General features: G+C 52.6%; 1 protein-coding gene across 1 annotated transcript; it reads left to right on the top strand.

Annotated features, from left to right (window-relative positions):
* Nucleotides 1-244: 244 nt before the first annotated feature.
* On the top strand, nt 245-3,976 carry UPK3A (uroplakin 3A). The gene is made up of 4 exons (XM_008582771.1): nt 245-335; nt 445-561; nt 1,951-2,083; nt 3,664-3,976. The coding sequence occupies exons 1-4, from the start codon at nt 245-247 to the stop codon at nt 3,821-3,823; spliced, it is 501 nt and encodes a 166-aa protein (XP_008580993.1). The 3' UTR covers nt 3,824-3,976.
* The last annotated feature ends 9,682 nt before the right edge of the window (nt 3,977-13,658 follow it).

Genomic DNA, 13,658 nt, shown 5'->3' with positions numbered 1-13,658 from the left:
CAAAAAAAAAAAAAAAGGAAAAAAAAAAAAAAAAAGGTTACATAGCCTGGACTGGCTGCTTCCCTTCTGTCCCTGAGGGCCAGGCGTGGTAACAGGGCAGGGCGAGGACTTGGTGGCGTCTGACTGAAGTCAGACTCTCCAGCCCTTACAGGAAGGGCATTTGCCTCAGAGGGGCACATAGCTCATCCCGAATTTAGACCATAAGTGGCTCCCGTGTTGAATCCTCATGACGACACAGTGCAGGATGGTTGTGAAGGTGACCACCGAGGTGAAGGCGGCAACAGGGGGACCCGCCCACCTCTGCCTGCTCCCAGAGCTGGGGCCGCTCTCCTGCAGTGGGGGGGCCTGGACAGGAGGGCAGTCGTGCTGCCTGCGGCCCTTGCTTGCCTGGGGCCCGTGCCTGCCTGCGGCCTTTGCTCGCCTGTGGCCTTCGCTTGCCTGCAGCCCGTGCCTGCCTGTGGCTGTACCTGCCTGTGGCCTTTGCTTGCCTGCGGCCCCGTGCCTGCCGCCCGTGCCTGCCTGCGGCCTTTGCTTGCCTGTGGCCTGTGCCTGCCTGCGGCTGTACCTGCCTGCGGCCTTTGCTTACCTGCGGCCTTTGCTTGCCTGGGGCCCGTGCCTGCCTGGGGCCCGTGCCTGGCTGCGGCCCTTGCTTGCCTGGGGCCCGTGCCTGCCTGGGGCCCGTGCCTGCCTGGGGCCCGTGCCTGGCTGCGGCCCTTGCTTGCCTGCGACCTGCCCCTCCCTCTTCAGGCCTTGCTAAGCATTAGGCACCTTGGAAGGGATTTCCCAGGGTCATTGCTCCCCTCCCACCCCACCCGGCCCCAGGAAGAGACTGGGACTGCTGCTATGGCAGGGAGCCGGCCTTCACCTGCGGGGCCTCCTGCCCAGTGCCCCCCCCAGCAGACAAGTGGGAGCCCCGAGGGGCAGCCTGAGGTCATACACCAGCGAGCAGTGTGTATGTGTGCATGGTGTGTGTGTGTATGAGTGTGTGGTATGTGAGTGTGTGTGTGTGGTATGTGAGTGTGTGTGTGTGATGTGTGTGTGTGTGGCGCGTGGGGTGTGTGTGGGAGGTGTATGGGGTGTGTGTGGCGTGTGGGGTGTGTTGTACTTGTGTTGAGTGTGAGAGTGTGTTTGGGGTGACTCTCCTGTCCTCACTCCCTGCCCCTTCCTCCTGTGGCATTCCCATGCCACATACTCCCAGTGAAGCAGCCTTGGGACCCTTGGGACTGAGGGTCCTGACTCCAAGCCCAGCCTCTGGCCCTCACTATTATGAGCCCTTCAGGACCTCAGTTTCCTCATCTGAGAAGTGGGAAGAAACATTGCCCAGCCTTGCCGGCAGTGTTCCTCTGGAAAACCCAGACGGAAACAGTAGGCCTCCCTCTCCTGGGGCAGGACCTCAGGGCTCGTCTGTGGGGACAGTGTGCACCTTGGGACCAGGCCGCCCTGGGCTTGAGCCTGAATTCTGTGTGTCCTCAGATGGGGACTCAGTCTCCCTGAGTGCAGCGAGTGAGCTGCAGAACTGGGGTTTCCAGGGGGTTGCCTGGGACAACCTGCTCATCGTAGGACCTATAAATTGTTCACATAGTTCCCGAAGGGTGACGCCAGCCAGAGGACAGTGAGAGACACAGGCCACCAGCCCCACAGACCAGGGCCTTTACTGCTCTTTGTTTTAATTTTTATAATCTGTATCCATCCATCTTCCCAGAAGACTCACGTCAGTTTGATGATTTAAAATTAAGAGGAAGAGGCCACAAAGAAAGTTGAGAAGTGGGATGTGGGGCCAACTAGGTGATTGTGCCTGGAACGTGGGAGGAGCCAGTCACTGAGCTGGGTCCCCAGTTCACCCCTGGATTCCCGGCAGCCAGGGTGGGGGAGGGGCACCTGCTGCGTCCCTGGGAGGCGGCCACGGGCGGCTCAGCATCTGGGGGTAACCAGGCTGGGGTCCCGCTACAGTGACCCCGTACTCGTCCATCGACACGTGGCCAGGCCGGCGGAGTGGAGGCATGATTGTCATCACTTCCATCCTGGGCTCCCTGCCATTCTTCCTGCTCCTGGGCTTTGCTGGTGCCATCGTCCTCAGCCTGGCGTGAGTACCTGCCAGCTGGGAGGTCCTCTAAGCCTGGGGGGCAGGGGAGCTAACTTCCACCCTGGGCGGTGGGGGTGTCCGGTGAAGCGGAGCAGAGCTCTGGGATTTCCAAGCTGGAGGGCTTTCAAGGTCAAGTCCTTCAACTGGGGCGAGGAGCTCAGCACCTGGGCTAAGTGAGCGTCAGCAGATTCGGATCTTGGCTCTGATGCTTAGTTGTGCAACCTTGGACACGGTGTATTATCCTTCCATTCCTCGGTTTCCTCATCTGGAATATTATTCACCCCATGGAGTCGTGAAGGTTAAGTGAAATTATCCCTATAAAGTCCTCAGGGCAGTGCCTGGGAACTCAACAAATATGTTTTTGTCACTATTACAATTCACTCGAGGTACAGATGGGGAAACTGAGGCCTGGGGTGGGGGACGGGGAGGGTGACCAAAGCCACACAGCCTAGGACTGGAACCCAGATCTTCTGACTCCACGAACACCTCTGGTTTGCCTCTGCTTTGACATAGAACGCGAGGTCTCCCGTGGGCTGTCCTTGAGCCGCTGCCAGGTGTGAAGGCAGGCGAGCTCACACTAGGACCTGCAGGACCGAGCGGGGCATGAGGAGGCCAGAGCACACCCTGCCCGGAGCTTCAGGGTGGGCTTCCTGGAGGAAGGATCAGCGTGGGCAAACCCTCATCAGGACAGGGATGACTCAGTCACGTGCGGGGTGCTCCTGAGTGAAAGGGAGGGGGCCCCACGGGGCTTTGAAGACCGAGAGGGGACCCAGTGGGGGTGAGGGGAGCAGATGGAAAAGCTTCCTGCAGTAGGTGTCGTTAAGTGCATACTTGGTGACTGGCCAGGCAGGAAAAGTAATGCAGTGGGGGAGGGGACAGTGACCTTGGAAATCAGGCTGTTCTCTGACATTCAAGTTAATAAAAACAGAAATAATAGATGACATCAGCCACCAAGAGACTCCTCTGCCTGGCAGAACCTGGTAGCGATCCGAACACGGTTATGTCCCTCCCTCCGTTTGGGCAGCGCACTATTCTGACACCAAGGCCCTGTCATCTGAATAGCCTCACTCTTCAGTTTATCCTTTCTACCACCCCACCCTGTCACCAAACTGCCCACCGTTGCCGCAGATGCCCCCCGGCCCTCCTACCTCACGCCTGCCTGTTCACCCCACGCCTGGAATGCCTCTCTGCCCCTGACACTCCTCTTTTAAGACCAGATTAGCTGCCCCGTCATCCAGTGCCTTCTTGTGGCTGTCACCTGGATTTGTCCCTTTGGGGTGGTCATTGTTTCGGTCTATCTCCCCATACAATCTTGGCTCTCTGGAGACACGAGAAATGGCCTCAAATTGTCCAGCTCACAGTAAGACCTACAAATGGTTTGTTCACATAGTTCCAAAAGGGTGACACTCCTTATTCCCAGGGCCTGGCACGTGGTCAGTGCTCCAGAAAGATCGGTGGGTTGGATAAATGCCTAAGACAACATCCGTGAAAGCAATGTTCAAGTGTGAAGGCCTCCGACCGCTAAGGGAGTTTGGGTTTCCCTGCTCCTGTAATCCTGCTCTCTCCACCCCCTTGGCCAGGGACATGAGGAGTTCCGATGGGGAAATGACGCACGACTCCCAGATCACGCAGGAGGCTCTCCCCAACACACTGGGGACCTCGGAGCCTTCTTATACGTCTGTGAACCGGGGGCCGCCCCTGGACAGGGCCGAGGTGTATTCCAGCAAGCTCCAGGACTGAGCCGAGCACCACCCCCGGGCGACAGCATCCTCCCCGCTGGCAGGGATTTTGTGGGTTTTGCAGCAGCTGGCATTCATGCCCTGACTGGACAGGAGGTGAAACACGGTGTGTTGGTCCAAGTGCAGAAAAACTCTTAATAAAATCTTCCCAAGATTTTGAGTTCAGTAATTTACAGAATGAATGAGTAGGTAAATGAATGAATGAACTGATGTCATATTGAGGGGCTAGATTGTTTTTCAAGAAGGTAAAAGCTGTGGTGCTGAGGGCTGAGTTGGAACCCAGGGCTCACTTGACACCCTGGCCCTGAGTCTAGGTCTCGTCTGCCAAATGGGCTGGCGGAAAAGGTTAGTTTCCAAGGTCATGCTCACCTGTGTTCCCTCACTGCTTCCCTGAGGACCCCTCCGGCTGGGATACAGGGAAGGGCTGGCTCCTCCTGGCCCCTCAGTGAGCTTCCAGTCCAGCAGGAAGACAAGGGACGGGTGACTCAGACACAATACATGTGAGATAAACACCATAGTGGGCAGAAGATTCATGTCACACAGGAGGGGTGCCAAGTCTGCTGGGGAAGGGTGAAGGGCTGCCCCAGTCCAGGGACTCAATTCAAAGACTCAATTCTCTCTTCTGAGCCAGGTGGAAGGACTGCTTCCCCTTTTGGGGTGTACAAAAGTCACAGTGCCACTTCCTGATACTGAAAGAAGATATTTGTCAGAGCGGGGTTAGTTTAAGCAGAAATGCCACCTAACAGCTGCAAGGAAGTCTGCCCTAGCAGGCTGGCAGGTGTCTGAGTGAGCCAGACTCTCCCTCCAGGGCCACCGTTATGGTCTGAATGTCTGTGTTCCCCCAAATTCACGTGTTGAAATCCTAACCCTCAGGCTGGCCAATGTCAGTTGTTAGAGTGTGGTGCTGTAACACCAGGTCAAGGGTTCAGATCCCCGTACCAGCCAGCTGCCAAAAAAAAAAAAAAAAAAAGAGAAATCCTAACCCTCAATGTGGTGGTATTAGGAGGTGGGGCCTTAGGATGGTGATGAGGTCATGAGGGTGGAGTCCTCATGAATGGGTTCAGTGCCCTTAGGAGAGACACCCCAGGGAGCTCTCTCACCCTCTTTCTGTGATAATGTGTCGAGAAGTTGCAGTCTGCAACCTGGGAGAGGGCTGTGTTAGGCCGTTTTCTATTGCTCATAACAGAATACCTGAAACTGGGTAATTCATAAATAAGTGAAATTTATTCTCCCAGTTTTGGAGGCTGGGAAGTCCAAGGTCTAGGGGGTGCATCCGGTGAGGGCCGTCTGCCTGGTGGGGACACTCTGCAGAGTCCCGAGGTGATGCAGGTTATCACGTGGCAAGAATGGCAGGCGCATTTTTACCTGCTCTCCTTATGAAGCCACGGGTCCACACCCGTGGTAACCCACAAAACCATTAACCCATTAATCCATGAATGGATTAACCCATTCTTGAGGACATAGTCCTCATGATCCAATTACCTCAAAGGCCCTGCCTTTCAAATGCCATATTGGGGATTAGGTTCCAACATGAGCCTGGGGGGACATTCAAACCACAGCAAGGGCCCTCCCCAGAAACCATGCTGACACCCTGATCTCAGACTTGCGGCCTCCGCAACTGTGAGAAGTAAATTTCTCCCAGTCTACAGTACTTTTTTATAGCAGTCTGAACTGACCCAAACAGGGATGGATTCTGAGACAGGCAGCACATCCCTTAAAGAGGCAGAAGCCCTGGAAAGAACTTAAAGGCAGGGAGGGGTCTGCAAAAGCCAGAGCAGAGTCAGTTAGGGTGGGAGGAATAGCGGGTGCTCAGAGGAGCCGAGTCCCTGGGCAGTGGGAACAGGAGGAGGGAGTGGTGGGTGCTGATCCTGAGAGGGCACCTGGCTGGATGTGCCCTGGACACCCTGATCCCTCGAGATCATCTCCTAGGCCCCCTGAGGCTGGCCTCGGCAGCCACTGGAATTCACACTTCCTCCATCCCCGAGTATCCTCACAGAACCCTCCTTTCTTCAGGGGAGATCTTCTAGCTCTTCTCCCTAAGAATCCCTGCAGCAGCAGAGAGGAAGGGCAGAGCTGCTTTGAAGTCTGCCACTGTCAGAAGTTCATGCAAATTTTGCATTCACATGTCTGTGTTTATTTATTTTGTAATTGAGGCGAAATTCCCATAACATAAAATTAACCTTTTTTTTTTTTTTTTTTTTTTTGTCTTTTGTCTTTTTCCATGTCCGGCAACGGATCGCAACCCTCAGTGTTGCCCCCGTACCGGACCAGGGACCGGCAACGGGATTGCAACCCTCGGTGTTGCTCCCGCGCCTCGCTCAGCCAGTGAGCGGGAACCGGCCTGTATGCGGGATCCGAACCCTCGGGCAGGAGCACCACCGCGATTCCCAAGCGGCGCACCATCCAGTGCGCCACCGGGCCGGCCCCAAAATTAACCATTTTAAAGTGAACAGTTCCGTGGCATATAGTCCATTCGCAATGTTATGCAAACACCACCTCTGTCTGGTTTCAAAATATTTCATCTCCGCAAAAGGAAACCCATACCTATTAAGCAGCCACTTCTTATCTCTCGTCCCCCTAACCCCTGCAACCACCAATCTGCGTTCTGTCTCCATGGATTTACCTATTCTGGATGTTTATGTAGGGGGAGTCCCACTTGTACAGCATGTGGCCATCTGTGTCTGCCTTCTTTGACTGAGCATAATGTTTTCTTTTTTTTTTTTTTAAAAGATGACCAGTAAGGGGATCTTAACCCTTGACTTGGTGTTGTCAGCACCACGCTCAGCCAGTGAGCGAACCGGCCATCCCTATATGGGATCCGAACCCGTGGCCTTGGTGTTATCAGCACCGCACTCTCCCGAGTGAGCCACAGGCCCGGCCCTGAGCATAATGTTTTCAAGGTTCATTCGCAATGTATGACGTATCAGTGCTTCCTTCCTTTTCATGGGTGAATAATATTCCATTGTATGGATAGATCCCATTTTACCATTTATTGGGTTTGTTTTGTTTTGGGGTGTTTTTTGCAGCTGGCCAGTACAGGGATCTGAACCCTTGACCTTGGTGTTATGAGCACCACGCTCTCCCACGTGACCCATGATATTATTTATTATTTGACTGACATTTGGGCTGTTTCCACCTTTTGGCTATCATGAATAGTGCTGCCATGGATGTTTTCTCGAATGCTTGTTTTCAATGCTTTCGGATATATGCCCAGGAGTGGCACTGCTAGATCATATGGCAATTCTGTCCTTAACTTTCTGAGGAACCACCAAGCTGTTTTCCACAGCGGCTGCACTGTTCCCACCAGCAGGGTAGCCTGTATTTACCTTAATGTTAAAATAATGTTTCAGCTCGCTCATACTGGAGTAAACTGGTTGCTGTGGAAGGCTCCATATGTATCCTATGGATTTGAGGATCTTGGTTTGTATCCATTCCCCATTTTGAAAAGCAGGTCCTCCAGGTCACCTGAGCCCCCTCTCCTTAGCAGCAACTACCCTGTCATTCGAGGGGTTGGTTAGTGGCAGCTCTCTCTCTGTGGGCCTGGCTAGTCAAGGCCCCAGGGAACATGAACTTGTAGCAACTGAGAGGCCTTAGCAACAGCTCATGACACAAAAGCTAAAGGGACCAAATTGACTGAACACAGATGAACAAACGTGTCGGGGCTGGGAGTAAGAGCAAATGAGCGGTCGCTTGTCCGTTCGCTCAGGCAGGACTCAGCAACCTGAGGACGAGTCTCTAGTCTGCCCACAGGGTGCCGGCCCCTCCCCTCTTCTGTCCCCAGTGAGACTCTGTAGACTTTCTGTTGCTTGTAACAGAATACCTGAAACTGGGTGATTTATAAAGAAATAGGGGCTGGCCGGTTTGCTCAGCTGGTTAGAGCACAGCTTTGTAACACCAAGGTCAAGGGCTTGCCCATTTAACCATCAGTGAATTAATCCATTCATGAGGGCGCAGTCCTCATGATCTAATCACCTCTTAAAGGCCTCATCTTTCAATTACCATAACAAGATTTTTTTTTTTTTTTTTAAAGATGACCGGTAAGGGGATCTTAACCCTTGACTTGGTGTTGTCAGCACCACACTCTCCCAAGTGAGCTACCCGGCCATTGCTATGCAGGGATCCGAACCCGTGGCCTTGGTGTTATCAGCACCGCACTCTCCCAAGTGAGCCACGGGCCGGCCTTACAGGTAATCTTTAGAAAAAAAAAAAAAAGAACCATGCCCATAACCACCCATTTAACCATCAGTGAATTAATCCATTCATGAGGGCGCAGTCCTCATGATCTAATCACCTCTTAAAGGCCTCATCTTTCAATTACCATAACAAGATTTTTTTTTTTTTTTTTAAAGATGACCGGTAAGGGGATCTTAACCCTTGACTTGGTGTTGTCAGCACCACACTCTCCCAAGTGAGCTACCCGGCCATTGCTATGCAGGGATCCGAACCCGTGGCCTTGGTGTTATCAGCACCGCACTCTCCCGAGTGAGCCATGGGCCGGCCCTATCATAACAGGATTTCCCACCCTCTTAACACTGATACCGTGGGGGTTAAGTTTCCAATACATGAACTTTTGTAGGACACATTTAACCCACAGCGGTGAGCTACTTCACCTCTTGCAGCCCCAGTTTCCTCATTTGTAAAGCAGGGGCATAAATGGAACCCACCCACCGTGTGGTCTGCAGGTAAGATGGGACGGTGCATGTCGACTGTTACTGTCCTCCCCGCTCAGCGCCCCTTGCTCTGTCTGTACTGTGATTGTCTATGGCAGTGTCTAGACTAAGCTCCTGGAGGGCAGGTAAAGGTCGGTCCCTTCCTTCCCTCCCCCCCCCAGCATGTGCAGGGGAGGAAGGAGTTTGGCAGTAACAGGCATGCACATCACCATTTCCTGGACACCTGCTATGTGCTTGTGGGAATGACACAGCTAGTGGCAGGAACAATATTTTGCCATATTCAAGGTCAGCAAGAGGATGCATCCTGGTGGCCGAGGGGGAGAGTAGAGGGAGACGAGATCAGAGGTGGGAGAGGCCTGGGGGCCACTGTGGGGAGGCTGTATTTTACTGTGGGCATACTGGGAAGCCTCCTGGCTGCTGTGTGAAGGACGGACCGGGGACAGCAGGTGTGGAGGGCTCACACTGGGGGATGAGGGGTGCACAGGAGTTGGGGTGGGGATGGATGTAATTCTGATGGGGAGGCCGAAGAACTCGCTGATGGATTGGCCGTGGGGAAGGAGAGAAAAAGGACTTGGGCATGGCTTCTGGGTTTGGGGCCAGGGCCACTGAGTACATGGTGGTACTCTCAACCAAAGTTGGGACAAGCAGGTTGCTTGGAGGAAATCAAGAACTTGGGGTAAATTAAATTTAAGCTGCTTATGATGCACCAGGCAGAGCCGAGTAGGAGGCCGTGGGGTATCCGGGTCTGGAGTTCCGGGGGAGGAAGGGGCCGCAGATATTTGTGTTGGAGTTATCCAAGTGGGCCAGAGAGCGGATCGTTGCTCCCAAATATGTCCTGCCCCTTGCTTGGAAAGGTTCTACTTCTCCTTCCCACCGTCATCAGGCCCAGCCATGTGACACGCTGGCGCCACCTCGGAGCAGGTACTTTGAGCCACAGGATTGTCCCGCTGTCACTCTTACCCCTCCACCAGGAGAACAGCATGCCCACTGGGGGCTGTCCTGTCTGCCTGGGGCCCTGAGTGAAGAAGACGCCTGGAGCAGAGCCACAGCCTGCTCACAGCAGACCCGCGACACAAACAGGAAATAAACCTTTGTGTTATAAACCACTGAGATTTTAGGGTTGGTTGTCACCATAGGGAAATAGCTCTGTGCCGGTGCCTACCACCTTTGCATGAATCTACAAAGGCCACGCAGGCCGGGCTTGCCCACAGCAGAGCCGGGTCTCAGCAGAACGCTCTGTGATCCTCCCGGAACACGAGAGCGTGGGAGGCTGTCAGGAGAGAGTTTCTCATTGCCCCCGGCTCCTGATGAGGTCTGAGGCTTCCTGCCTCTCCCCCTCCTCAGGGTACAGCTGCAGGCTGCAAGCTGCTTAGCTGTCCCGCTTAGCTGCAGCCTGAAGCTCAGCCACGGGGGGTCACACTCCTCACAGCGCAGTCATCTGGCTTCGTTTATTTCAGCGTCATCCTGTGGGACCAGGGATGCAGAGAGCTGGCATCTTGGCCCATCGTTCTTTTGCTGTCCTAACAAGGCCCTGGTTTGTTTTGTTTTGTCTTTACCAGCTGAATCCTTAGCCTTGCCTTGACAGTCACATTACAGTAACCTATAGGAGGCTTTTCTGATAGGTTAAGCAAAGGTGATATTTGAAGCCCTGGGACTGGCTGAGATCCCTAAAGGGAAAGGACCAGGGGACACAGAGAGGTGATGGACAGAGCCCTGCTGGCATTGGGCAGTACAACCAGGGAGGCAGGAGGCAAAGTCACTGGGAAGCTGGACCCTACCCTTGACTTCCCTCTGGGAAGTGCTACTCACAATGTCCCCTAACCCCCTACCCTACCCAGCTCTTCTGCAGACAAACTGACCCTCCTCCTCTGATTGGTGCCTGGAGAATATGGCTCCCAGACCCTCCTACGCAGCACCAGGGAGGAGAGGCTGAGTTTGGATTCAGGGAGGTTGGACGAGCTTTTGCCAGCTTCCAACCAGCTTCCTCCAATCCGCATCCCTCTGAGCAGAATAACCCAAGCTGGTGGGTGGAGGCGAGTGGGAGTTGCAGCACTTGACTATGGGCTCTGGGCTGGACCCAGGCCTCACAGAAACTGCTAATTATAAATACCAGCAGAAGCAATTTTTTTTAGTTCACTTCGATTCTGGATCCCTCTGTCATGGCTGAGTTGGCAGGGCCTTCAGAGCTGAGCTTTCCACCTCTGCACAGATGCTGCTCCACCTTCCCTCCACCCCAGTCATGACTCATCAATCAGCTAATCACTGTAGACATACTGTGTGACCTGAGGCAAGAAGGTAACCTCTCTGAGCTCCCCTGACCTCATCTGTGCAAAGAGGGTCAGAATGCTTAATTAAGGGCCGGCCCGTGGCTCACTCGGGAGAGTGTGGTGCTGATAACACCAAGGCCGCGGGTTCGGATCCTATATAGGGATGGCCAGTTTGCTCACTGGGTGAGCGTGGTGCTGACAACACCAAGCCAAAGGGTTGAGATCCCCTTACCGGTCATCTTTTAAAAAGAAAAAAGAATGCTTAATTAAGAAAGCTGCTCCCAAACAGGTAATTTCTTCTGAGATCAGATCAATCACAAGGGATGTCATTCAGTTCGATCCAACAGCTCCCTGAGCCCCAGGCTTAGGAAACCCTCGAGCCACTCATCTGGTCAGAACAGAAATCACAGAGGAATTGTCAGAGCAGAATCTTGGACAGAGTGCGGTCTGGACTTCAACACAGAGGTCAGGCTGGAGGTGCTGTAGGAATCCAGAAGTGGAATCCTCTTCCCACTCAACCAGGGCTGAGTAACTGGGAGGACTTCCTGGAGGAGGTGGTGCTTTTCTCAGATCCCTGCCAGCTCTAACCCCGAATTCCTGAGGCCAGAGGTTGTGTTCCAGGACCCTGTCACTGGTGGATAGATGCTCAATAGACACAAGTTCCTAGGATGCCATATTTCTTTCCTGTTCCATTTTTTATTAACTTTAAATTTTACAAACAATGCATGCATATGGTCTGCTTGAAAGGAGAGAAGACTGTCTCTGCTGAAGCCTCAGTCCCATGCCCTGAGCACTCCTCGGGAGTGCCACAGTTACTCCTTCCAGCCCCTCCTCAGAGCCTCCACCTGGCTGGAGAGGCACCACCACCTCTATCCCCCCACTTCTCAGGCCATGTGACAATCCAGGCACCCTCACTTTCCTTTGGTCTCGGCTTCTATGTCGCTGACTCAGGGAGGCCTTCGCCAGCCACCCTATGTAAATCAGCACCTGTCCCTCGCCACGCTGTCACCTCACCCAGCTTGACTTTTCTGCTGCATTGAGGTATAACTGATGTACAGTAAAATGCACCTATTAAAAACATACATTCGATGAGTGTTGACATGTGTATACACCCGTGAAACCACCACCACAATGGAGAGAGCATATTCATCTCCCCCAAAAGATTCCTGGTGCCCCTCAGTACTCCCCCCTTCCTCCCCTGGCCACACCCCACCGATCTGCTTTCTATTGCTGACAGAGTTTGGGTGTGTTTTCCCCTCCAAAACTCATGTGGAAATCTGATCCCCAATGTGGCAGTGTTGGAAACTGATTGAGTCATGGGGGTGGATCCCTCATGAACGGATTAATGCTCCCCCTGGGAGGGGGGATTAATGAGTGAGTTCTCGCTCTATTAGTTCCCGCCAGAGCTTGTTGCTTAAAAAGACCCTGGCACCTTCTCTCTCTCTCTTCCTTCCTCTCGCCATGTGATCTGCCTGTACCCACCAGCTGCTGCCACTTTCCGCCATGAGTAGAAGCAGCCTGAGGCCCGTGCCAGATGCAGCTGTCCCAGAATCGTGAGCCAAATAAACCTCTGTTCTTTATATATTACCCAGTCTCGGGTATTTCTGTTATAGCAACATATAACGGACTAATACAACCACTAAAGATTAGTTTGTGGGGGCCGAGCCCGTGGCGCACTCGGGAAAGTGCGGCGCTGGGAGTGCAGTAGCGCTCCCGCCGCGGGTTCGGATCCTATATGGGATGACCGGTGCGCTCACAGCGCTCATTGGCTGAGCATGGTGCGGCCGGTCTCAAAAAGGAAAAAAAAAAAAAAAAAAAAAGATTAGTTTGTGGGGCTTTTTTCTGTCATTTTACACGAACGGAACCACATGGTATGCTCTTTTTTGTCTGCCTTCTTTCACTCAGCGTACTTATTTTGAGATTCATCATGATGTTGCGTGTATCAATATTTTGCTCCCTTTTATCGCTGAGGAATATTCCATTGTATAAATATTGTACAATCTGTTGATCCATCATTGACCTGTTGACCGTTTGGGTTGTGTCCAGTTTGGGGCTATTACAAATAAAGCCGTTATGCTGCGAGCACTCATGTACAAGTCTCTGTGTGGACATCTACTTTCACTTCTCTTGGGCAAATACCCAGGAGAGGAACGGCTGGGTCATATGGTGGGTGTATGACTAATTTTTAAAGAAACTGACAAACTGTTTTCCAAAGTGTTTGTACCATTTTTTTAAATCATTATTTTGAAATGAATAGATTCTCAGGAAATTGCAAAAAGGATCTGCACAGGGAGGTCCCACCCGCCTTCACCCGGTCTCCCCCAGTGTTAACGTCTTATATAACTACAGCGTAATTACATCAAAACCAGGAAACTCATACCGGTACCGTCCACAGAGCTTGTTCAGATTAAATCATCTTTGCAGTGCTCATCTGTGTGTGTGTAGCTTTATGTCACCACCACCATCACCACAAGCAAGATACAGAACTGTCCCATCTCCATAAAACCCCTCCTTCTACCCCTTCATAGACACACCACCCTTCCCCCGTCCCCTGGCAAGCACGATCTGTTCTCCATTTCTTCAATCCTCTTATTTTAAAACTGTTTGAATGGAATTATAAACTATATAACCTTTTGATGTTTTTTTCCTTCATGCAGCATCATTTCCTTGACATCCATCCAAATTATTGCATGTACCAATACTGTGTTCCTTTTCATAGCTGAGTAGTATTCCATGAGATAATCTCGCATAAACGGTTTGCTTAATCATTCACCCACTGAAAGACAGTTGGGTTGTTTCCAGCTTTTGGCTAGTGTGAATACAGCTACTACGCACACAGGTTTTTACATGAGCAGTTTTCGTTTCTCTGGGATAAATACCCAAGAGTTTCATGGCTGGG

The sequence above is a fragment of the Galeopterus variegatus genome, unplaced genomic scaffold (genome assembly GCF_000696425.1).
Source record: "Galeopterus variegatus unplaced genomic scaffold, G_variegatus-3.0.2 Scaffold2719, whole genome shotgun sequence".
NCBI classification, from domain to species: domain Eukaryota; kingdom Metazoa; phylum Chordata; class Mammalia; order Dermoptera; family Cynocephalidae; genus Galeopterus; species Galeopterus variegatus.
This window is presented reverse-complemented; position numbering and strand designations above follow the sequence as displayed.

Excerpts from the sequence above, each read along its gene's own strand:
- UPK3A (XM_008582771.1), top strand. The coding sequence starts at position 245 with ATGGTTGTGAAGGTGACCACCGAGGTGAAGGCGGCAACAGGGGGACCC. Across the intron at positions 562-1,950 it reads GCCTGTGCCTGCCTGCGGCT|TGACCCCGTACTCGTCCATC; the intron begins GTACCTGCCTGC and ends GTCCCGCTACAG. Across the intron at positions 2,084-3,663 it reads GCCATCGTCCTCAGCCTGGC|GGACATGAGGAGTTCCGATG; the intron begins GTGAGTACCTGC and ends CCCCTTGGCCAG.